Below are 23,914 nucleotides of genomic sequence, written 5' to 3' on the forward strand. Positions count from 1 at the left end.
TTCTAATTTAAAAAAATACATAATACCTAAGCACAGCTAGCATCAAGATCAGTGGATCCCTAGAGACTTAAATTTTGACGTTTCAATAAAAAGAACAGGACACTAATTAAGTAAACCAGGTCAGAAGTCATCCTCTGGCCCTCAGACTAGCTGGCGTGTGCAATCTGTGGCCAAATGGCTAAGTTCCCTCTGCGTAAACAGCAGTGGCTGCATGCACCTTTCCTCGTGGGACTTGTCCCAGACATTTTCTGAGAAACTGTTGTCACCAGACCAGGCTATGGCAGGGACCATGCAAGCAGAGTAACAGCGTGGATGACTGGCCATACTGCAGTCATACCCTGGCGCTTTTTACTTCATTAGTACAAATATGATATATTTGTCCAGAATTTTCACCAATATCCCTAAAAGTTTTGTAACTTCAGATCAATTTCCATTGCAGGGTTGTCTTTCATCTAAATTTCTTTTAAAAGTTGGCAGGAGCTCTGTAACCTGTCTAGCAGACTTAGATAAATATAAGCTTGAGAAGACGTGGAGGCTGCAGGAAGCATCCAGTGTTGCTGAGGCTTGCTGGTAAAATGTTGGGGTGGAAGTCTGCAGCATTACTTTCCACTTCCCTGGGTGTCTAGAAGTCTTCTGTGTGTGAAGTCTACACTATTAGGAAATTTTAAATGCTAATAGCGGGACATGACAAATTCTGTGCCAATCTCAGTAAAAATGGGAGCTTCTGTGATCCAGAGTATTCATAAAGCTTTGTTTGCCCCCTCATATCCCAGGAGTTAGTATAATATTTGCTGTGTCTTGCCACTGAGTACAATAATGACAGATCCTTTTCTTGGCTGAGAGCTGGATCTGTGTCAGTTCATCTCAAGTGAATAAGTGTAGCCTTGCTGTGGAAGCACAGTGTCTTGAAGACACACTGCTGTGTAGTAGATTTTGTGGGCTGGAACCAGACACCTGTGTTTTAATATTTGCACATGTCATTTTTAATGTTCCTTTTCTTTCCCTTTCCTGGCAGATTTTTATTGGTGAGATATCAATGTATTTCATAAAGTCAACCCGAGAAGCCCTAATTATTCAAGAGAAAACTATTTTGACTGGAGAGTGCTGTTACCTGAACCCACTGCTTCGAAGAATAATACGTTTTATAGGTAAGCATCATAAGCACTGCAAGTTTAGTCCCTGTTTGCACCAAACCAAAATGAAACACCCTAATAATCTACACCACAAAATTAATTAAGCTGTGAAATCTTTGCAGGCGTCTTCCACCTTAGAGGGATAGTCCCCCTCGGGATTTGCAAGGTAATGTTCAAAATGTGCCATATCACGCTGTCTGGAGCTGGTTTATATCCTATTCTGCTGAGCTTAATGCTTCTCCTGGACCCTTGAAGAAAGGTTATGCCAATCAAATCCCTATATGAATAATTCCATCATTGCTATTCTGTGTAAGCTACCCATTTTACTTACAAATTGGTCTTCACCAGCCCATCTCTTTGGCATTTTTCTTTTCAGTTCTAATTTTAACATCCATAGCTCTGCCATATAATGTTCAGCTGAGCACAATGTAAAAAAGCGCAGAGCCCACCAAAAATAATGTTCTTATTTTTATTGTATTTGTTTTTTGTTGGAGCTTTCATTGAGTTAATCGCTGAGAAATGAAATAAGACTTTCTGTCACTAAACCATTTGGAGGTTGATTTATATGGTGCTTGCAAACTGCTATGCCATTTTCACACTGTTGGTTTCCGGAAAAAATACCTATGAGACCTTACTGCGAGGACCATCCTATGGAAGGAAGCAGAACATCATTGCAGCTTGTGTTTCTGCTGTGACACTGACAGAGAATCTGGTTGTCCTCTGACGGCTTCTCAATGCACAGCCATTTAAGGTTGCCCAAACTACACCTCGGTGTTTAGGGATAAGGAGGACTGATTACTCACCTACTACTTCCTTGTAGCAGCAGAGCAAGAAGAGAGCAGCTCTGAACTGTGCATGCAAGGGGTTCTGCTTACTCGTTCATGAGAAGTCCCAAGTTCGTGCATGGGATGGTATGGCTTGGCTCGCTGCTAGCATGGGCCAGTGGTAAATATGGCTCCCCACTGACCAAGAGTGACTTTGCCCACAAAGCATCATGGCACCTCCCTCCCTGTATACTCTGAGAGGTAAAGCATCCTCACAAACTGCATCTTACAGAAAGCTGGGTCTGAATTCACAGTCTGAGTTAAAAGAAGTGATGGGAAAAAAAATATTAAAGTGTCTGGTCACTTCCCTGTCACTGCTGAATTTTTGAGTTTTATCTGGAAGAAAACATCTGCTGTGACTGTGGCAAGGGTTGTATTGCTTCCATGGAGCAGAGCCCTGGCTGGAGGCAGGGATACTTGCTCTGAGCATGGAGTTTAAAGTCTTATTCTGTGTCAAGGACACATAGCCAATACGTGCTGCAAAGGAGAAAAAACCATAGTTTTCTTTCTCCCTCTCCTCACTCTGTGCTTCCTGCTTTATACATGGAAGTTAGGAAGTGAGGTGGTTTTTGACCTTCTGCCATACTGGGGTGGACACAAACCACCTGTGGTTCATTACTCAGGCCTGGCCTGTGTGCCACTGATGAAAACAAAGGACATGAGAGTGCAGTTAAAAGCAAAATACCCTTGAACTTCACATAACCTCTAGGATATATTGATGGATAGTAAACTGCCATTAAGAGAGAAGTAGGGTACTGGAGTCTGCTGGGCCATTCAGAGCTGTTTGACTGTTCCAGCACATTCATCATGCTGCAAAGTCCTAATCAAATACTCTCGCCTGCGGGGTCAGCACTAAAAGAGCTAAGACCACGGAGGCTAAGCACTTGCTTTATATGTTTTCTTATAGTTAGCTTTATTCTTAAACATTCAGGCTATTGTTTCTCTTCTGGTGGAAGAGGAGGGGGCAGCGATGATACAGTGACTCTCAGAGAGTAGTAGGATATGAACTCTGCTGGAGAAATCAATCTTGGCTCTGCAAGTATATTTGTTTTCCTGAGAAAAATGAAGTTAACATTATTAGAAAATGGCTTCAAGTGTTCATCTCATCCTGGACTACACTGATTGTTTGCTTGTTTTCTTCTGAGACCTCCCTGCCTCTGCAGTAAAATGAGAGAAGTAGAGTTTGTTGAAAAGTGGCTGAAATAATTTATGAAAGGAACTGAAAATAATCACGTTTTTCATTGACATTCCACCTGCATTTTGAAAGCATGACATACACTGAGCAGCTGTAGCCCATGCTGGATGGTCAGGGAAGTTGGCTCCATACAGCTGCTTGCTCCAAAAACAGGCTACCTGGATGCTTGCAACTGGAGAGGGTACCCGGTTGCTCATACTTTGATTTCCTTGAATGCGTCTTCTCTTGCTAAATTTGAGGGCTGTAAGTTACAGACCTGATTAAGTCGGTTGTCTTGCAAGATGCCCTAGCAAGCAGTCTCACTTGTTGCAAAGAAGTTTGCTGCCAATTTAGTCTTGGTATAAATTCATTGGAATATTCACATCTGATGCTCTCTTTTGGCCCAGATGTGTGAGCAAGAGTCTTAAGTGAGTACCTGCAAAAAATAGTAATTGAACTCACTGGAATATTGCCTAATAAGTCATTACAGTTGGTATTACTCAAAAGGATGAGAAAAATCCTTGACTGTATCTGGGTGCCCATGCGTCAGGAAAAAGGAACACTACTTCCTCACCCTGCAAGGCACATCATGGAGATCTTTTGAGAAGTGCTATTCCCAAATTTTAGAAAGGCTTTTTCTCCCTCCCTGTCTCTGTAACTAGAGTTGCTGGGAAGAGATGAGGTTTTAAGAATAGCAGCCTAAATGTGCTTTCCACACAGTAAGCAGAAAGTTATAGATACTTCATTGAACATTCACTTAGATTTCATGAGGAAAGAGAAGCAAAAGGGGAAACTACAGCCTGTCTTTTGGTGATGTGAAAGATTAGCACCCTTGTCATTTTATCTCCATGGGATCTTTTGGATTTGGTTGCCAGACTTGAGCCTTTTCCCCTCTTGCTTTTTCTTCATGTATACAGAATGAAACACTTTTTTGTAGTATGATAGTGGTGCAAAGAATTAAGCAAAACCAAAAACCATCAACTCTTCTGGGATGCTGGCAAAGCCCTCCTGTCTCTACCTGGCCAAGGCAGGCATTCTGCACGTTGATAGACATTTGCTTTTGTGGCAAAGGGCTGCCTCTCAGTTTGCTTCAGTGTACGTCAAGTCCTTCACTGCAGCCTAGATAGGTGAAACCTGCTATGTTCCCTATATTTAGAAAATAAATTCCTTTATCAGTGAAAAAAAAAGCTGGCTTAGCTTAGAAACATCAGACTTTGATATATGTTGCAATTTGTTCCATCTTCCTCTTTATCTTTTATAACTGCTTCCACAGACATTTATTTTCTGGTCAAATAAGTGGTGTGCAATTGCTTTGTAGCAGTATTTTCTGTCTAAAATATTGGTGCTGCGCTGCTATTCTTTAGTCACATCATCTTTCCTCCCTCTTCTCCCCACCCCTCTCAGCAGTTTTATTACAAATTTCTGCTGCTAAAATTCACCATTTATGTGCTGGACCTTTGAGAAACCAGGGAGAAAGAGTGGTTGTTTCTTCAGCCTCTGCCTCTTCTCCCTGTCTCCCAACTTGAGCACACACAGCCTTTTATATTTTTATTCACTCTTTCTTGTGGTAATTTCCTCTTCAGTACTTTGTTAACACCTTGCCATCTTGCATTTGCTTCTGTGTTCTCCTTCATCATTTATATTGCAAATAGAGGCTATAAATTATTTTAGCATTATTTAGTGAAGGATTTTAGTCAAGGACTTAGTCTGTTTATGTACAGCTGCTATCATACCCCCAGGATCATGGATTCAGACCTCCCTGACTCAGTTTGGCAGGGTGACTAGAGTGTGTATTGTTTTGCATTTCATTATATTAGATTTCTAATCCATGTGATTAAGTTGTATACCTGCAAAGCCCTGATAACATGCAAGTAGCCTCTCTCCAGTTCAGATATTTAGAAATGCAATGTGCTTCATTAATTTGTTACCGGTGGCTTTTACTTTGGAGCTGCATAATTTACAGTTAACAAATGGTGCAGATCAGCTTCTGCTGACAGCTTATTAAAGCATGGTGACACCTCACAGTGGGCAGCTAAATAATGAAATTAGGGCTTTATTTCAGCAAATTAAGGCTTTAGTTCAGCAAATAAAGGTTTACAAGATTTATACCCACATTGAGTTTATTGTAATAGGACAGATATACCCCAGAGCTGATGTCAATCCCCTAGGCAGCTGCAGGACATAGTCTGCCTGACCTTATCCTTCTGTCTGCCTTGGATCTGAAGTTCACTGTGAAGCAACGCATATTCTGTTATTAACTAGCTGCCTTCCAGCAGGGCTCGAGCTGTATTTGGGTGTGCTGCCTCTATCCTAATCCGCTACAGCAGCTTAAACTACTGTAGGTTTCCATTCTTATCACTGAAGAACCTCCACAGTAAGAAACAGGTCACTATGTTGAGGACAAATCAAGCCTTACTGTTCCTTTTTATGCCAGGCTCTGAGCTGGCTGCTGTCTAGATGAAAATTGATAGTTGTGAATCTGCAAGGAAGAAAGAAATCCTGTGTGGCCATGAGGAGGAGTCTTGAGGCTCCAGAGTACTTCTGCACTAGGAGCTGAATTTCTTCTTGCATGCTCAGACCACGTCTTCCTTCTTAATGTCTTTGAGGAACAGTATCCAGGCACAACACTGACAGGTGATGCAGGCAGACACAGGAGGCAATAGGTGCCTGGAGCAGTTGGCTTTGTGGGGTCTTCACTGGGAGATCAAAGCCAATCCTAAGATCAGATAATGAGTGCTTGGGAGAAGCTTGCTGTTGAGCTTGTGCCTGAAGCCATGGCAACAGACAATAAATTTCCCTGCAACCCTCATCTCTCCAGTTGTAAAATAGATTAATGATACAGATTTTTAACAACACCGTTTAAGATATTATGATGAAGGGTGGTTTAGCAGAGTCTGAGTCACAGGACTATGAATGTATGGTTTTATTGGATGCACAGGACCACTAGAGCAAAACCTTCAGGGTTGGGCTGAGCATTTCAATAGAGCTATGAGTCTTTCCAGGTACTCCCTCCACGGAAACTCTGATCTTCTTTAAAAAACATAGGGTTGGGAAAGGGGTAGGGAAGGTGTGAGTGCACATGTGTAATATGAACATGTTATGAGCAAATTCAGCTGAGTGTGACAAATTCAGACAATTGACTGGGCACTGGGAGAAAGAAGAGTGCCTAAATAACTGCACTTGGTAGAAGACATGACGATATGTTACACAAGAGCACAGCTTCCCATGTCTCATGAGCCCTTCAATGCATTGTTTCTTTTGTCACTTTACTTAAGCATTTCAGGTTTTTTTCTCTAATAAAGCCTTCTACCTCTTCATTCTCATTTCCACCCACTGCTTTCTCACTCCTCTCTTTCTGATGTCTTTTCAGTTGCTCTTCTACAATTCCCAGATTTTTTTTTTTGAGTTTTTTTTCTGTGTTTTGTTTTTCAGGGATGTTTTGTTTGTTTGTTTCAAATCTGTGGCATTTTAAATGCCTATAACAGTGAGAGTTTCCATGGAGTCAGCAAGCAGCTGCAGTCACTGATGTTAGAGAGATTCAGGAGGAAAAAAACAGGGAGCTTGAGCATGAGTTGAGCTGGGCGAAAACAGGGTTGTACTGAGATTACAGTGAGTGAGGAGAGATGGATTCTTCTTCAGGGCACATGTCTCTGTTAGCAGAAGCAATAGCCAGAGCTGGAGGTGGCAAGATTGATGAACGGTTACACAGGGAGCTTGGTATCAGAAAGACCGTTGGAGTAGCTTGTGAGTGAGAGCCCGAAATTATGGCTTCATGCTTGGTGGGCATTTTAGCAGCAATTTAGGGGGAGGTATAAGTGGAGAGATTAAAACTGAGGCATTCAAAATTGAAGCTGGTGAAGATTTAGATTCTTCTGCCAAGGCAAGTGTTAGTTCAGGTGAGGCGGAGCTGGAAAGATTTAAGGTTCGTGTTGTCTGTCCTCAGTATTTTTTAACAGAACTTCCTTTGTTCTTTTCTTGGTTTGCACATTTAATTTGTCTGAGGTTTTTCTCACTGGAGGTAAAGATATGTTCAAATCTGATCCTCAGTTCCTTCTTCATGGACGCTAGGGCAGCTAAAGAGAGTAGCAGGGAGTATAGCCTACCCTCTATCTCTGGCCTGTCTCTCTCCCAGTTAAAGTTTACCTATTGGTTTGCCTTCTAGCCTCTTATTTCTGGCTGTTCCAATGCATACAAACACAGCTGAGAGCCTGGCCAGTGAGAAAGTCAGGAAGCCTTTCTCGAAATAGCTCCTGCTCCTTCTTTAAGGCCTCTTTGTGCAGCACATGTGGATGAAGAGACAGAGTGTCTTTATGTAAATGACATTAACTTCTGTCCATCCTCTCTGCTAGTAACCAGCTGTAGAGGCCGTAGGTCTTCCCATGTGGCTTGCACTGTTTACATCTTTTCTCAGCATATGCCAAGTTCTGGACTAACGCTGACTGCCAGGTTTTCTAGGCCAAAGTGAGCACAATGAGAAAACATGCTTGCTCCTTAGCAGGGCAACATCACCTCCCATTACATCTGAGCATCGAAGTCTGGAAGAGGTACACGTTCTCCCGTTCTCTCTATGTGGTGTTTTATCATGAACTTCAGCTGCATGACCCTGAAGAACTAGGGCTAGTTGCCCTTCCCATGAAGCCTTTCAGTAGCAATTTGTCTGCCTCTAAAAACCTGGCAATCACGTCACTGCATTCTCGTACACTGGTCAGTTAGCTTAGCTGCTGTAGGTCGTTGAACAAATCCATTGAACAGATGGATTCCTGAGGTACAAAAACCATCAGGGGACTACACCATTGCTGAGGCTCACTGGTGTTACAGCCTTTAAATCAATTATAGCCAACTCTATCTCAAAGTCTCCAGAGAGTACATGATGTATAATCAGTCCACAAGGGTTTAATTCCTGCTGGCCAAATTCATTGCTGCACATAGCTATTATTTTCGTAAGGCACAGTTTGGCGGAACTGCAAGAGGGGAATTACCGTGATCAATAAGCATCACAGTCAGAGCATGATAAAGGTTTCAACCATGGCTTGTTCTGCTGTTATGCAGAGTACTGCAGTCCTCAGCAGTTGAGGCTGGGCCAGCACGTTCAGTGCTACCAAATATTGAGAAAATGCAGGTGTTGAAACGTCTTTTTGTTGGTTTGGGTTTTTTTGAGGAAAACACTTTGTACCCTTGCATGCCTAGAGACTGAAATAACTTTGTGAAGCCCATGCACTTTTAATGAAACATCTCGTTTCTTGGTTTGTGCTTACTTATTCGATAAAGACTGTGGGCCAGGCTGCAGTATTTGCCCAGCTCTTAGATTTCCTCTGAGTATTGTAAAGGGTTGAGTAATAATCCTCAGTGCATTCCCTGAGATTTGCACAGCGCATCAAAAAGATGACATTTAAAGCAAGCTGTGTCAAAAAATTCTAAGAATTTGGCAAAAAAGCAGTATATAAAACAAGATTCAACATACTGTTTCATCAGGCTGGAAAGATACACACTGCCTTTTTCATTTGAGCTTGCTTGTGCACTGGCTAATGTAGATGAGGAGCTCTGCCAGCAGTGGAAAACCATGGGTTTAAAATATTACCAGAGGGGTAAAGGAAATAAAGGAGCAGTGTCAGTGCTCTCTCCATTTCACTTTTAAACACAGGCACTTTGTAGGATACATGAGGGGAAGACTGTCACGCCAGTAAAAAGACATGGGCCTGGCCTGCAGTCTAGAACCAGAGGAAGGCTACCTCCTTCTTCGACCACCACTGGCTTTTTAAATCCATGATCACACATCAGTTCATTAATAATGAATCATAATAAACTTGTAAATTAATAGTAATAAACTCAGTCCCCAAAATCGTCTTCATGGTGCTAATGCTCCTTCCAAACCTTGGGAAAATGTGATGAGGACAAACCACTCCGCACTCCTGCAGCCGCTCCAGGCTGCTGCCCAAGGAGAGGGCTCTTCCCGTCACTACCCCAGTGAGGAATTTGTGTTACAGCACAGCTGTATCCATCACACCACAACATCTCTGTGAGCAAGCGTCACTGGCAAGCTCCACTTGGTGCTCGTACAATGAATCCATCTTTAATTATGGGGTTTATTTTGTTGCTGTCTGTACAAGTGTCCTGTGTGTAGATAGGCCGAGTGTTTGGAAGGTTAACTGCTTGGTGGGTGACAATATCTGCAGAAAAATGCTTGATTCTTTTTAATTTGTTGAAGAGCATTTTCTGCTGCATTATATTGCTGACTTCCTGCTATTTTGTGTTTTTCAGACTATAGCAGTCTTTTTTTTTCCTAACTCAGTACAGATAAGTAGTGAAGCTGTTATAACTGTGGTAGTACCAGCTCTTAAGATTTCATCATGGCTCTCCTAAGATGTTTTCTTTGGAGCTCCAGCTCTTTTTCATATTTAAATACATAGTAATCTCAACTAATTTATAATTTAAATGACTTTCGCTTAGAGAGCCACAGGAGGGAGAAAGCAAAAATATATGACTCTCAACATTCGTACACCTAAAGTAAATACTTACTTGTTCTAATTTTTGTGACACTTTAATCACTTAGTGATGGGAAGGTGGGAAGGGAGCCAATTTAGTCTTTTGGAACATTTGGGTTTGGCATTTCTGCAAACCTACTGTTCTGTTCCTTTCGTTTGTAGGCAGTCCATGCAAGTAAAAGATCCTCATATATGTTCATAGCAGCTGTAGCAGGTATTGGTAACACTCATGGAGAGTCAGTGGAGGATGTGACAACTGCAGTATCGAGCAAGGGATGCTCCACAGTCCTGGAAATGTTCCTGGGTTCAAGTGAATACTTACTACTATAGCATTTGTGGGGATGTGCTCCCAGTGACATGAGCTAAATTGCATCTATGTGGAAATGTCTTCCAGAGAAAGCACTAGGATGTTCCCCAAAAGACGTGCCAAATATTGCTAGATCAGGATCTTAATTTTTCAACATCAGAATGGTGAATAGTCAAAAATCCAAAAGGTATTTGACACTAGATAGTCATGTTAAGACAAGTGCAGCATTGTGGCTCAGCACTACACTGTTCTTTCAGATTCAGAGCCATTATATTACCATTTTTTGGCCCAGATGTGGTAAAAATACACAAATGTTTTTAACAATTCACGCATGACACTTGGCTACAGGCTGAGCCTTTGTCATAGGGGAAACATCAGAGCCGTAGTGTAGATGCAGAGTTTTCAGTGAAATCTATAGCTCGCAGTTCTGTTCAGAGCTTGAATCACGAAAGTACTTATGCATATGCTTACCATTTTCAGCCTGTTTCTGAGTCTTTCTGGAGCTGCTGAGTTAAACACCTGGCAGAGCTAAGCATGTGGTCTTCTATGTCATGCCTTTGATGCAGGACTCTGCTGGAGTCAGCAGGGGCTTTTTCCAGGCAATGACTGCAGAGTTTGGTCCCTTACCTCTCAGGTACCAAGATGTTTTTTAAACCTGTTTGAATAATTATTGTTTTTAACCCTTTCTCACAGGAGTGTTTGCGTTTGGACTTTTTGCCACTGACATATTTGTAAACGCTGGCCAGGTTGTGACTGGGAACTTGGCTCCCTACTTCCTGACTGTATGTAAACCCAACTACACTGGAAACGACTGTCGGGCCCACCACCAGTTCATAAACAATGGCAACATCTGCACTGGGGATGTGGAGGTGATTGAAAAGGCAAGGAGATCCTTTCCATCCAAACATGCTGCTTTGAGCATCTACTCAGCTTTATATGCCACGGTGAGTACCTGTGATGATTGCTAACTTGGATGAGAGGTTTCTGTATGTGCACCTACATGGGGCCATTATTCTTACGATGGGTTTTTTAAGAAAAAGAGGGTTGTTTTGGGGAGGGCTGTCTTCTTTATGTGTAGGGGAAAATCTTTTTCTCTCTCTGTTTTACCAATCCAAGCATAAGCAAATGAAACGCTCATTGCTTTTAAGGCACTGTGTGATGTGGAGGCATGAGGTCCTAATCTTGTCATTGCAGCTGACTTTCTCAGAGGCCTTTGAGGATACATTCAGCCTCTTCTTCTCCCTGCCCCTGTCTCATGAACATTAAAATAAAGTTGGTGCTTAAACGGCTCCTGAGTCATTACTGTTTCTTTTGTTCACATGCCATGGGTTGTTGAACATTTAAAATGTAAATTGTACCATTTCAGTAGGAGGTGAACTAGGCTGGATTTTGTTCCCCTTGTTTAGGACCTGAATTCCCCATGCAAAGAAGGTTGTAACAAAAGTCAGTGGCAGAATTTTGCTGTTATCACAAAGAAATGGACCCCAGTAAGCACCTTGACAAGGTGACACTGCTATATTGGTAGGAAGGAAATTGTCTGTCTTTTAAAGTCTAGTGAAACAGATCAGTTGCTCCTTTGTGTTCTCTGGCTAAAGTTTTGGTAATGTTTGAAAATTGACCTAAGGAGCTTCCTCACAAAGTAGAAAACCTTGGTGGTTTTGCTATTAAGATCCAAGGATTTAACCTGGTTCTGGCTTAACTTGTTTTTTTTTCCGCCAATAGCTTGACTCAAATGAGTGGCAGAGTCTATCTGTATGTCAACAGCATCTGAGAAAAGCCTTAAACTTATTAATGACAGGCTGTTTACTGAGTATTTTACCCTCATCTTTGTAGTAGATGAAAAAACACCCCATTATTACTATAAAATGAAGAGGATGCCTGCTGCTGTTTCAATATCCATCTGTTTGTACTGAAGGTTGCATGAATAATGGCAGAGACATAAATTGGTAACTCCTTTGATCAGGATTTATTCTGAAGTATTTGGAAAACCTGTAACATTTTGCATGCATTACTCCTGAACAATAAGCAACCATGTCTGAAATACAGTTCCTGATAAACTCAACATTGTTGTAGCAGCTGTTTTCATCACGATAAACTCTGAGGTGGAAGCTCCAGGATCAGGCTTGGTCCTGGTTCTGCCCTAAGCATAATATCCTTTCGTGGACTTACCCTGCCTTACCTCCCTTGTTTCCTAGGAAGGCAAATCTTCTACAAACAGGGTGATTTCTACAACTGAAGGGGAATAATGCTTTTCCTTCCTGAGCTTAAATTCCCAGTAGTTCAGTGTTTCTGAGCCCTAGTCTTTCAAGAGCACCTGCGATGGGCCTGCACTTCTCCCCACATAGGAGGATAGCAGGTGAAGCCAGGACATGGAGTCTTTTCTGAGCTGCAAGGTGATAAAAGTCTGGCCTTAAGGCATTTCAGCCTACGGTCCAATTTTAGCCCAGTTCCCTGCCTGAAGACACCCTCTAGCCCTAAAGGTATTGTCACTTGTCTTTTCTCTGTCTTTCAACTGGGAATAACACGAGCATTACACCAGAAATGCAGTGTTCAGACCTAGCTTTTCTTAATAATTGTGCTGTGCACAGGTTTTTGAGAAGTGTCTTGCTGATTCTAGTATGCCTGATAACATTGGCTGCTGAACATAATACACAGACTATTTGGTTAGTAATAGCTGTATTTTGCATAAAGCTGAAGATTTGAGCCATGAAACAAGAAACATAAAATGGCTTGAACATGAGGAGGCAGGAGAATGGAATCAGCACAGACATTGTCTTTCATCATATAAATGTCTGTTGAGATCTGGGAGTCTCTCCCATCACTGAACCTTGAATATCCTCTGCAGATATCTCTGTACTGATTTGTTCATTAGTCTGCTAGTGACAGTACTACCACTGTGATTGGTTTATCTTTGTGTTTTAGGGGTTTTCTTTATAATCTGGGTTTTATATTTAATCAGCAAGGCTTTTTCTTGTTGCCTGCCAAAGGACCTGAGGAGAACCCAAAGCATCACTTTTGTGATCTCTGCAGGCAGAGATTAATCTTGTATGCCTAAAGTAGGGGAAAGCAGCCCTGGCTTCCATACTTACACAAAAATTAGAATGGCATCTAATTAAGTTTTATTAGTCTCCCAGAAGTATGGCAGGAAGAGATGGCAGTCACTGTATACAATACACACTGCTGTGCAGTTAGAAACACATGCTTCTAAGTACTTTTCCCAAGGGAAAATGATAGGCTGGAAATACCCCATAATTCATTAACATTTCTGTCAAAACCCAAAAACCAGACCATAAAATCATATTGCATATGGGTATCCCAGTTATATAATCTTTAAACAACTGTTACTTCATGCTCTTCTGAGAAAGGTCATGGAAGAGTAAATGACAAGGGCATCTAACAGATGGTAATGTTCAACTAGAACATGGAAAATTAAAGTATTTCACCAGCACAACTGGATGACTTCTTATTGTAGAGAGAAGGTAGATCTCATAGAATCATAGAATGGCTTGGGTTGGAAGGGGACTAAAAGATCATTAAGTTCCAACCCCCCTGCCATGGGCAGGGACACCTTCCACTAGACCAGGTCACTCAAAGCCCCATCCAACCTGGCCTTGGACACTTCCAGGGATGGGGCATCCACACCTTCTCTGGGCAACCTGTTCCAATGCCTCACCAGCCTTATTGTAAAAAAATTCTTCCTTATACCTAATCTAAATCTACTCTCTTTTATTTTAAAACCATTACCCCTTGTAGTATCAATACATGCTCTTCTCAGGAGTCCCTCTTCGTCTTCCTTATAAGCCCCCTTTAGGTACTGGAAGGTGACTATAAGGTCTCCCCAGAGCCTTCTCTTCTCCAGGCTGATCAGCCCCAACTCTCTCAGCCTGTCCTCATAGGAGAGGTGCTCCAGCCCTCTCATCATCTTTGTGGCCTCCTCTGGACCCTCTCCAACTGGTCCAGGTCTTTCTTATGTTGGGACCTCCAGAGCTGGATGCAGTACTGCAGCTGAGATCTCAGGAGAGTGGAGCAGAGGGGCAGAATCATCTCCCTCAACCTGCTGGCCATGCTTCTTTTTTGATGCAGCCCAGGATGCAGTTCACTTTCTGGGCTGCAAGTGCACATTGCTGGCTCATGTTGAGCTTCTCACTCACCAGTGTCCCTAAGTCCCTCTCAGCAGGGCTGCTTTCAATCCATTCTCTACCCAGCCTGTATTTGCACTTGGGATTGCCCTGACCCATGTGCAGGACCTTGCACTTGGCTTTGTTGAACTACATGAGGTTCTCACAGGCCTTGCTGATCCTCTTCTCTGCCTCTGGAGTGAAAGCAAGGAGAATTGTTTTACAGTTACAACAAGGTCTCTGTGGTTGAAAGACACAACTAATCACTTATGTTGACTGTTCAGTAGAGTTTTTAGGATTCTTCAGATAAGTTCTTGCCTAGCAGCATCCACAAGTAATGCTTTCTGTCACCTCCATCTGGCTAGAAGACATTACCTCATCACACTGGATCACAACCTGATATCTGTCATTTACGCCTGAGTAGGTTGCTTCTTGACTAGATAAGAGTGATACAGTATACCTGGACATGAAACTTTAAACATTTGGGAAATTCTGAATAACAGAGAACACTACAGGAAGTCCCTTTTGCAACCCAGGTCACCATGGCTTCACCAACAATTTCTTCCATTTTGGCATTAACACCTACCAGACTAATCAATGAAATTCAAGGCCTTGGCACTTGCAGCAGCTGCACAGAGCATCGAGGAGACTGCGGCATGTTCTGCAATACACATCATTGACAGAGGCTCTGTTTCTCTATTACTGTTGAAATCTTTACAGTAATGGAAAAGGTTTTCTGTAAAGCTTGTAGGACACAGAATTTTTGAGTTTTGTTATGAAACTGTGAACTTTCCAAGGAAAATAAACTGTCACAAATGTATCCACTTTCTGCTGAAAGGACAAGGCAGACTTCTTCCACATCATAGATATAATGTACATTCTAAATATATAGAAGCATATATTTGTGCTTAAACTTGCAAATGGAAAAGCCTCCTTGACTTTCTATCCTTTTGTTTGTCTGAAAAACATGGGAGAGGAGTTACACTCAGGATGAATGGTACTATCACACGTTGCACATTGCTAAATGCTCTGCTTGAGTGTACTGATAAGAGCACAGCAAAGAAGCTGAATGGATAATTCATATAGTTAAATCATATGTAGTTTATTTTTAATATGATTTATTCTATTTTCTTCACATCTTCTTATATTCACTTCCTTCCTTCCTTCCTCTCTCTCCCATCCATCAAATAACTGTTTTTGACATTTAGAATTCTGTAAATAAATTTACCCTATAAATAGCATTGTGAGAAATTTTCAAAAACACCTGCTGTGTGTAGGAAATCAAAGGTAAGTGACTTTCGCTGATATTTTGGGTTCTTACAAAAGGCTTCAAAAACATGCTTTAAGTGAAAGGATAAACAAATTGTGAGAATCTTTTAAAATAACTTTGCTTTAGGGACCAGGACAATAAAGATCAAATCACAGTGATTGGGAAGTCTGACCAGAATGGAGAAGCTCTCTCGGTTATTTCTAAGCTCAGTGTGATTTATGGATGAACTGGAGCATACCTTCTGGGAAAACAGTTTGTCTTGTTTTAAACCCTCCTCATGAGTGTTTAACAGATTTCCCTTGGCAATCTGTTTGCATAGTTGATTACCCTCATTGCTAAAAATGTTGTCCTTACTACAAGTTTATGTTTTCCTGCTGAGAAGTGTGAAACTTCAAATACATTAGATATTTCCCATCTGTAACAAGGAGAACTCTCCCGTGTGGGTAACCTAAAGATGTATCATCTCATATTTGTAAGGAAAGAAGCATCCATGGGTTGTTCTTTGTAGCGAGGGTTTGCAGCTGCCGCAGCAGGACTGCATTGTTACTTTAAAGAGGTAATGCTTTTCCTTTGGATGCTGTAAATCACATTAGTGCTTTGGTGGGGAATGGGAAAACAGTGCGGCTCCCTGTTGGTCGTTTGAATTGGCTTCTGATTAAAGAAAGGCGTAGGGTGAAAGGATGGGCGGTGATTATTCACACAGTGGCAATGATATTTTTTCCTGTTGTTTCCAGAGGAGAACCTGAACGTGAGATTTGCTGATAGTCAGGTGCAGCTTCAACCTGCCAGTGAAGACCGGGGCGAGATTGCCGCCTAGTGCTCGGTTGCTCGCTGTCATTTCAAGGCATGTGCTGCAGTCAGGTGTTGGGTTGGAAAAACAAAGCAAGCAGGAACCTCTCGAGTAGCTTAGTCTCATTCCCAGTGCTATTGCACACCATAATGCTCCAGTTCGTAAGTTGAATTCACCTTTAAACGATGCGCTCAGCAGCACATTTAAGGACAAAAGACTTCACTTCCCCAGGCAGAGATCTGGCAAACTCAGTTGTTGGAAGTCTGGTACTGCAGTTTCTTGGCAGGTGAAAGTGGAGTTCATTAAAATATATTCAGAGCACAGTGAAATTTCATGCTCTGGAATTAGATTTTCAGAACCAACTTTGTTTTGAAAGAAATTTCTCTCATATTCTGTGTTTCATTTCATCTTGCACAGACAATGTCTGGAATGGTTTCTCTTCATGTTCTCTGTTCCCTGAATTTAACACCACTTAGGAAACTGAAGCAGATAGTTGATATGGACGCTAGGCACTCCATCACGTGCACATTACAGTTTCTGCAAGAGTACAAACATAGATTATTGACTCCCTTTGCAAACATTTAGTCATGTACATTCAGCGTGCATGTTTGTTTATATGAGTGCTTGCACAAGTTAGGAACGTAGTAAAACTGAGCCTGTGCATACCAGCTCAGAACAAGTCCAGTACGCAAATGCAGTTGATGGGGTATTTGACATCCTGAAACATCATTTAACAGTATCTGTTTTGTTCTTTTAAATGTATTATTTGAATTACCTTAAACCTCTTCCTCCATTTCCCAATGCTTATTTTAATGAATCACAAGTTTTGTCACATCCTTGATGATCTAGGATTTGTCTGAGTGGAAAAAGATGCATTTCTGGCAGAGCCCCTTTTCATTTTTTGCTTGCCCTTTGTTTCAGATGTACATCACAAGCACAATTAAAACAAAGAGTAGCAGGCTAGCCAAACCTGTGCTGTGCCTGGGTACCCTGTGTGCTGCGTTCCTCACTGGGCTAAATCGAGTTTCCGAGTATCGAAACCACTGTTCGGATGTGATCGCAGGCTTCATCCTGGGGAGTGCTGTAGCTTTGTTTCTGGTAAGCCCATCAGTCCTTCTGCATTCCTTTTAAAAATACCTCAGTTTAAAAAAAAAAAAAGAAAGAAATTACTTTTATCTTTTGGCCTGTTGCAGCTGATTAATCCAGTTGCTAAAAACTAATGCTAGTCCTATCTAATTAAAGGTATCATCAGAGAAAATCCTAATATAAGATCAGGTTGACGCTAATTAATAGGGTAATAGGATGATGTTTGTGCATTGTGTGTATTTCAAGATTGTTTTAATTACTGTACATATGCTTGCTTGACCTATCCTTGAAAATGCTTTAAAGATGGTGTACATTTCAACTAATGTCAAAAGGGGGACATGCTTGAGATTTATTTTCTGACACCCCTGTGTTGCAGAATCCTACTGTCTGCCTGGCATCTGACAAAAATGTAGGATACAGGGTGTTGTCCGGAGCTCTCAGCAGTGGTCCTGGTTCTCTTAAGGTTGTTTCAGACCCTGAAGAAGTGCAATAGAAAGAAAAGTCAGGACAAACTCCCTGGGAGACAAAACCACCCCCCTTTGCAGCATTAGGAGTTGAGCTGAAATTGTTTACCATCTCATAGGATAAACAGCTGTATTTAAATGTATCAAAGGCCTTCCCACAGCATCCAGGAACAGCATCTCTCTGGACTTCAAACGTTACTTGCTCTCCTGTTGCCTCTGTGATTTAAGTGTTTTGTTTGCTGAGGGATTTACTCACGCAGCAGTCAAGGTGATCCTCACTATTAGCAAGAAACGTGCCTTGGTTCCATTTAATCAAAATATGCTTCAAAACTGTCCACTGCATAGCAACAGACACTTTATCCCTGTAATCAGGAGGGATTAAGTTTCAAAGATCCCTTAAATCTAGACTGCCCTGTCCTGTCCTGATTATTTTCCTATTCTATACTTTAAAAAATTAAAAAATCAGACATTCACATATCATTTATTCCTGTGTTCCCTTTCAATAAAAAGCTGTCTGCAACCTCTGACCTGAATCTCCTTAGCTTTAAGTAGTTCATCTGATTCTTACTGGGAAAGGCAGTTTAAATCTAGCCCATGCGATGCTGTTACCATATATCTGGTCAGGACAATCTATGTGCTCCCAGTACCTGTTTCTAGCAGTGACAGCCTGGTCCCAGCCACATTTTGGCCCTGCAGACCTTCTGCCACCCTCTCAAGCCCAATTGCAGAGGGGTGGAAGAAGGTCTGCTTGGAGGGGAGGGATCCTCTGAGATTCCTGCTGCCGGCACAAGACTCACCGAGGCTGCAGTCTGCTCCTTGCTTGAGTCTAAAGACCAGCGAAGAGGAAGAGCCAGCAAGGAGCTGTCTGCAGGAATTTCTCTGGCAGCAGATGTGTCAGCTCCTGTATGTATTTTTTCCTGCTGTGTTTCCAAGCCCCAACCCACCATGTATGTTTGCTCTCATTAGCATCACCACGTGGGTGCAGTAAGTCTGGTCATGCACAGGGGAAGGGCTTGTAGGATAAACACGACGGCAGTTGCACTGCAAGTATGCAAGAATGGTGCTAAATGAGCTTGATGCCATCCAGATGTGAGGTAGAGTGAGCCATCCACAGTGAGCTGTTTTCACTGGCTGGAAATGATGGTCAGAGTTTGAAGGGAATATTTGGCCAATAAAATGCATCTTTGGGGTAGTCTGTGGTTCTGTGATGATAAAGCAGACATGGGAGTCTCCGCTGGATAAAACATTAAAAGGCTGAGGATGGTTCATCATCTTAGATTAGAGGCCAGATGAACCCATTTAGCACAGTAGTCCACCACGCCCAACTGTGGCGGTAAATGCACTGCAGCCCAGGCTGAGATAGATGATGCCTTGAACCAAAAGCCAGGCTAAGTTCTTTGTAAAAACTGGCAGTTGTGAGACCCCCGATGGTGATTCTTGTGGGTTTTTCCTGGGGATAGAATGTACTGACCTCACCTTTTTTTCTTCTCTCTGCATTTCACAGGGGATATGTGTTGTGCATAATTTTAAAGGCACTCATGGAACTCCTTCTAAACCGAAGCCTGAAGACCCACGAGGAATGCCGCTAATGGCTTTTCCAAGAGTAGAAAGTCCTCTGGAGACATTGAGTGCACAGGTACTGTAAATCCTTTCACCCAGACCATCATCAAGCACATTTTCTGTTATAGGGTGAAAACTAGTTGTATACATGACTACCCAGGGAGCTGATTTTATTCGTAACACTAAGCCCATTAAACAGAGTGAATTTGCATCGAGAGCATTTGTTTTAAAGCATTTATCCCTTAAACTACTAAATACTGTAGATGCATATCCAAAGCTAAAGCAGTAGGATTTCACATGCCTCTGCATATCGTTTGTGATAACAAGCTTTTGCTTAGAAGAATAGAAAATAGAGAGAAAAGTAAAGATAATTCTATCTAATTACACTTCGAAATGCTTTGGGATGTCTTAAGGATTTACTCTAACACTCACAATCCTGAGGATAAACTGTGCTGCCCAGAAAAATATTATGGAGATTAGTGTTTTATCCTTACTGCTGTTCAGTATCTTCTATGAGAAGAAGAAATCATATCCTGTTTTCTATCTCTAACTTATCAGAAGAGAAGTTAATAGCATTCTTTCAAGTTTGAAAAAAAAATAGGTTAGCAGTCACATCATCATTGATGGTGTTTCTGTTAAAGTGCTAGCTTCAAATGGCGTATGTTGGCGTAACTGAATCATACCCAGTCCTTTCAAAACAGACGAGCAAATGCCACCTGCCTAGAATTTCTGGGAACAATTTACTGGTTATCTGAAATGCCCTCGTGTAATTTATTTGTTCTTTGAATTGTAGTTCCTATATTGGATGGCCTGTCATTCCTGTATACATGGTGTGTGGCAGAATCAGCAGTAACTTTTGTTAAACCCTTTGACAAATAAACTGAAAATAGGAATTAAAAAAATGGAAAAGACACTAATTCTAATGCCTGGAAATATTTTGCTTAATTGAAAAGTCACTTTTGATTAGGCAAAGATTTGCTGGAAGACTTTCAACTACACCTGCAAACTGTGTGCATTAACTGTTCTCTTGGTGGACCTCCAGTGCAGAAACAGCTGCTACTTACACATCCACGTTGCGTCATGTTTGACAAAAGGGCTGAACAGGTGAAAATATTCACAGACTGAGAAAAATTTTGTCTGGTCAGCTTGACCTTTGTCAGCTATTTATAGCTTCAGGACTGTAAAGTGCAGGTAGGGACTAGGCTTTAAGTGTCAATGTCCACTATAATGAGCAAGATAATTTTCTCTGCTTTGTGATGTCAGTCTCTAAATGACCATATATCTACTATGCAGGAGTAGATTGGGAAAAAAGTGATCCTACTCTGAAGCTATTATAAACAAGTCCTTGGGAGTGGCAGCTCATTACTATTTCTTCAGATACAGGAGGTGTATCGTCCTTCTCTGTGCAGATTTCTGCATCCATTCCCACTCGTGTTTTGTCTTGCACCCACACATGCCCTGCAGATGCAGCATGATCCAAGTACAACTCAATACTGCCACTGAAGCCCTGGACATTGGCTTCCCAGAAGGTTGAATTAACACTGTTTCTATCTAAAGAGGACTTCGGTGTTGCTGTGTAACTGCAACTGCATGGTTTTGGCATAATAACCCCACCTCTGTATGGGTTTAAGCTCTATATGTTCCCTAGGGTCAAACTGTGTAGGATCTACATGCACACATCACATGAAGCCAAACCATGGTCTGTTAGGCTCTTCACGACCGGGAGCAGACCCAGTCTTATGTGACTGTATGAACTGCCCAAACCTGTACTGACATGTCCCTCTGGACAGGATCCAGCCCAGGTTGAAAGTGTCTAGTGGAAAAGTGGACCCTTGTTTTTCAAGCCTCTAGCGAGAGTGTTCATAGCCCAGAAGCAGGGATTGAGTTCAGCATTTCCCACCATGAGCTTAGGATAGACAGCAGTCACATTTGCAGTGGTCTCTTCATTTTAAAGCCTTACATTAGCTGGGGATCAGGGAAGGTTTTTCTCATTCATTTTACACAGTAGGATATGTAAATGCCAAAATGTATACAGATGTTCATGTGTTTGCCTTTTCCTCTTTGCAGAATCACTCTGCCTCTATGACTGAAGTAACCTGAGATGGAATATTGGCAACAGAAGCTATTTTTTATTACCTTCCAGTACAATACTCCAAGACACACAGTTACTAAATGTTTAACTGTGATGACCAGTATTATGTTATGTCTAGTTAGAGGCTAATGTTTTGTACTTTTTTGTATGAGGAAGTGATGTAGCTTGCCCTGATTTTTTGTCAGCTTTAATATTATTATGCCAGAATTTAAAAGCAAAATGGAAAAAGAACAAAAAAACCCTTTTCTTGTTTAAGGTGTGCACTGAGGAACTACATCTATGGAATTGTTGATGTTGTTATGTGATATTTGTACACAATTTTTTTTTTCATTTTTGAATTTATATATCTTGAAAAAAAATTCACTTTTAGCTTTTCTTACCATAAGAAGTGCTTCTACCAGTGGGTCAGATTCTGATCTGAGTAAGCTCAGCATAGATCTGAAGGAATTGCATATATTTAATTCAGATTACAATAATGGTGGTCAGAAATCTAACCTGAGTGATACTATCAACAAGTAATAAACATCCATCCTTGATTCAGTGAGCTGCTTAAGTGTTCCCTAGCGTTATTGACTTCAGTTAGCCATCCAGATCCCAGACCACGTGGCAGACTTGAAGTACGTCCTTAAGCTTCTTACTGAATCAAAGCCTGATTGTTCTGGTGTGGGTGATTGTGCTAGTTATTGAAGAATAACTAAAACAACGTTCTCAGTCTGCAATATAGACAGACTGGACTTGAAAATTTATAGTAGTAGCTGATAGCATGTGAGCTGACTATATCATCTCCCTAGACCTCTGTTCCTCCCTGAGGCCCAGCTAAAGCTCTCAGTGAAACCTGGCTTCAGGAATTGACTATGGGGATATACAGCCACCACTGTGGAGCTGAGGCTGCGCTTTAAGTGTTTCATAACTTCATCATAGATTTGTGGGGTAACGAGTAACACTGGTGCAAAGGAAAAGTGACACCACTTCTTCAGTTGGGGTGGCATTACTTGGCATTCAAATTGGCAGAACCAAGAAGCCAATTCTGCCCTGACAGTGTAGTTTCACTGAGGGGCTTTGGTAAGTCAAAAAAAAAAAACAAAAAACAAAAAAACAACCAAACCTGACACAGTTTGTAGTAGCAGTCTACATTTTTTAAAATTCTGCCATACAGAATTTATATCAAAACTGCTATTTTACAAATTAACAACTTCGTTTAAGGAATAAAAAGACAATTATGTATGGGTGGGGGTTGGGTAAAGAACGAAAAAGAGCCCATTTACAGTGGCTAGAACTGGGGCAAAGGCTTCATTACGTGACTTTTCACTGTTTCTAGGATTTTCCTGCATCTCATTCTTCTAGCATGGTGATAACTGCTGTGTGTCTCCTTTAAAGAATGGAGCCTCTGTCTGTACTTTTACTGGAATGTTTACCTCACATTTCCATGTTGGTTCTTCTTGGCTTTTTTTTTGTATATTTTTTCCAAAACAGATGCAAAAAAAAATTATCAAAAAACCAAAGCGTGTAGTCTTTGTCATTTGCCTGTGACACAAAGAAAATCTGGGCTATCTGTTTGTGTCTGGTCTGGTGGTGTTTCTTCCAGGTTGGTATTTTCTTCTGACTCTACTGATGTCTGCTTCAGTGTTAGGAATATAAGGATCATACCTGGGCCATCAGGCTTTCTGTGACCATGAGGAACCATTGATAGTGTGCTGGGTCCCTCACTATACCTTTGATCCAAATTCCACAGGGAAGATTTCTGCTGAATAAGTTTGGCTGTGGAACCAGTCCTTGTTCTGCTGTGTTAGGAAAATAACAACATTAGGAAAGCATATCAGCAATGAGTACTCCATTCAAGATGCACAGTCAGCAGCACCTAAATCCACTCATACTGCAAAGGGTTCGAAGGGGGTTGAACGCTAAGATAAAATCTTTACATTCCGTAGCCTAGATTTGCAGCTGTGGGCCCTGGGGTTATGGTCCGTCCAAGTGTGCTTTGACCACAGTGTGATTCTTGTGTTCTTGGTCAATAGCATTGACAGAATTGGTAGTGATGGTGCTTATCCTGTGCTTATCCTCTACCATGATGGTGTTGGCAGTCTTTCTCACAGTGGAAGATGTGGTTTTGAGTTTCTTCCCCATCCTCCAGGTTGAAGAAGGATTTGAATCTCAATTTTGCATCTCCTGAATGACTGCTTTACTCTTCCAGTTATAGTGCAGCATGGTGAGAGGCACCTCTCTCCCCTCTGAAATAAGCAAGTGATCCCTTCTCTCTTCTCTGCCATGGTATGTAAGTATGCCTACACCAAGGAGAAGTCTGCAGGTAGATACAGATCCACATCGGTGTGCATGCTTGTTTGCAAGTGCCTACGTTCTGGATGGCTGGTTAGATGAAGGTGGACCTATCACACATGTCCACTGCATTTTTTCTTGGCTAGCTCTATGTGTTTGCTACCATTTTAGATCTACAGGACCCTCAGCCTTTTCTAGTTGACAGATAACTCCCTACACAGCAAGTCTAAACCTAACAGCACATTTGCTTTCCCCAGTGCCTTTCCCTTCAGGAACAATGTGTGTTCACCTCTTGGAATCAGTGACTCAGTGAAAAATCAGTCTTTATGTAGTCTTTGGA

At 41.7% G+C, this 23,914-nt stretch overlaps 1 protein-coding gene across 1 annotated transcript in view; it reads left to right on the forward strand.

Moving 5' to 3' along the window:
• Nucleotides 1–22,802, forward strand: part of PLPPR1 (phospholipid phosphatase related 1) — a 130,416-nt gene extending 107,614 nt beyond the window's left edge. The window contains exons 4-8 of the mRNA XM_086770480.1: nt 1,016–1,148; nt 10,614–10,864; nt 17,020–17,196; nt 19,153–19,284; nt 21,276–22,802. Coding sequence (XP_086626606.1) covers nt 1,016–1,148; nt 10,614–10,864; nt 17,020–17,196; nt 19,153–19,284; nt 21,276–21,308 — 726 coding nt within the window. The 3' untranslated portion in view covers nt 21,309–22,802. The remainder of the gene's footprint in view (nt 1–1,015; nt 1,149–10,613; nt 10,865–17,019; nt 17,197–19,152; nt 19,285–21,275) is intronic.
• Nucleotides 22,803–23,914: the final 1,112 nt, after the last annotated feature.

Source organism: Chlamydotis macqueenii, chromosome Z (genome assembly GCF_036417535.1).
Source record: "Chlamydotis macqueenii isolate bChlMac1 chromosome Z, bChlMac1.mat, whole genome shotgun sequence".
NCBI lineage: Eukaryota > Metazoa > Chordata > Aves > Otidiformes > Otididae > Chlamydotis > Chlamydotis macqueenii.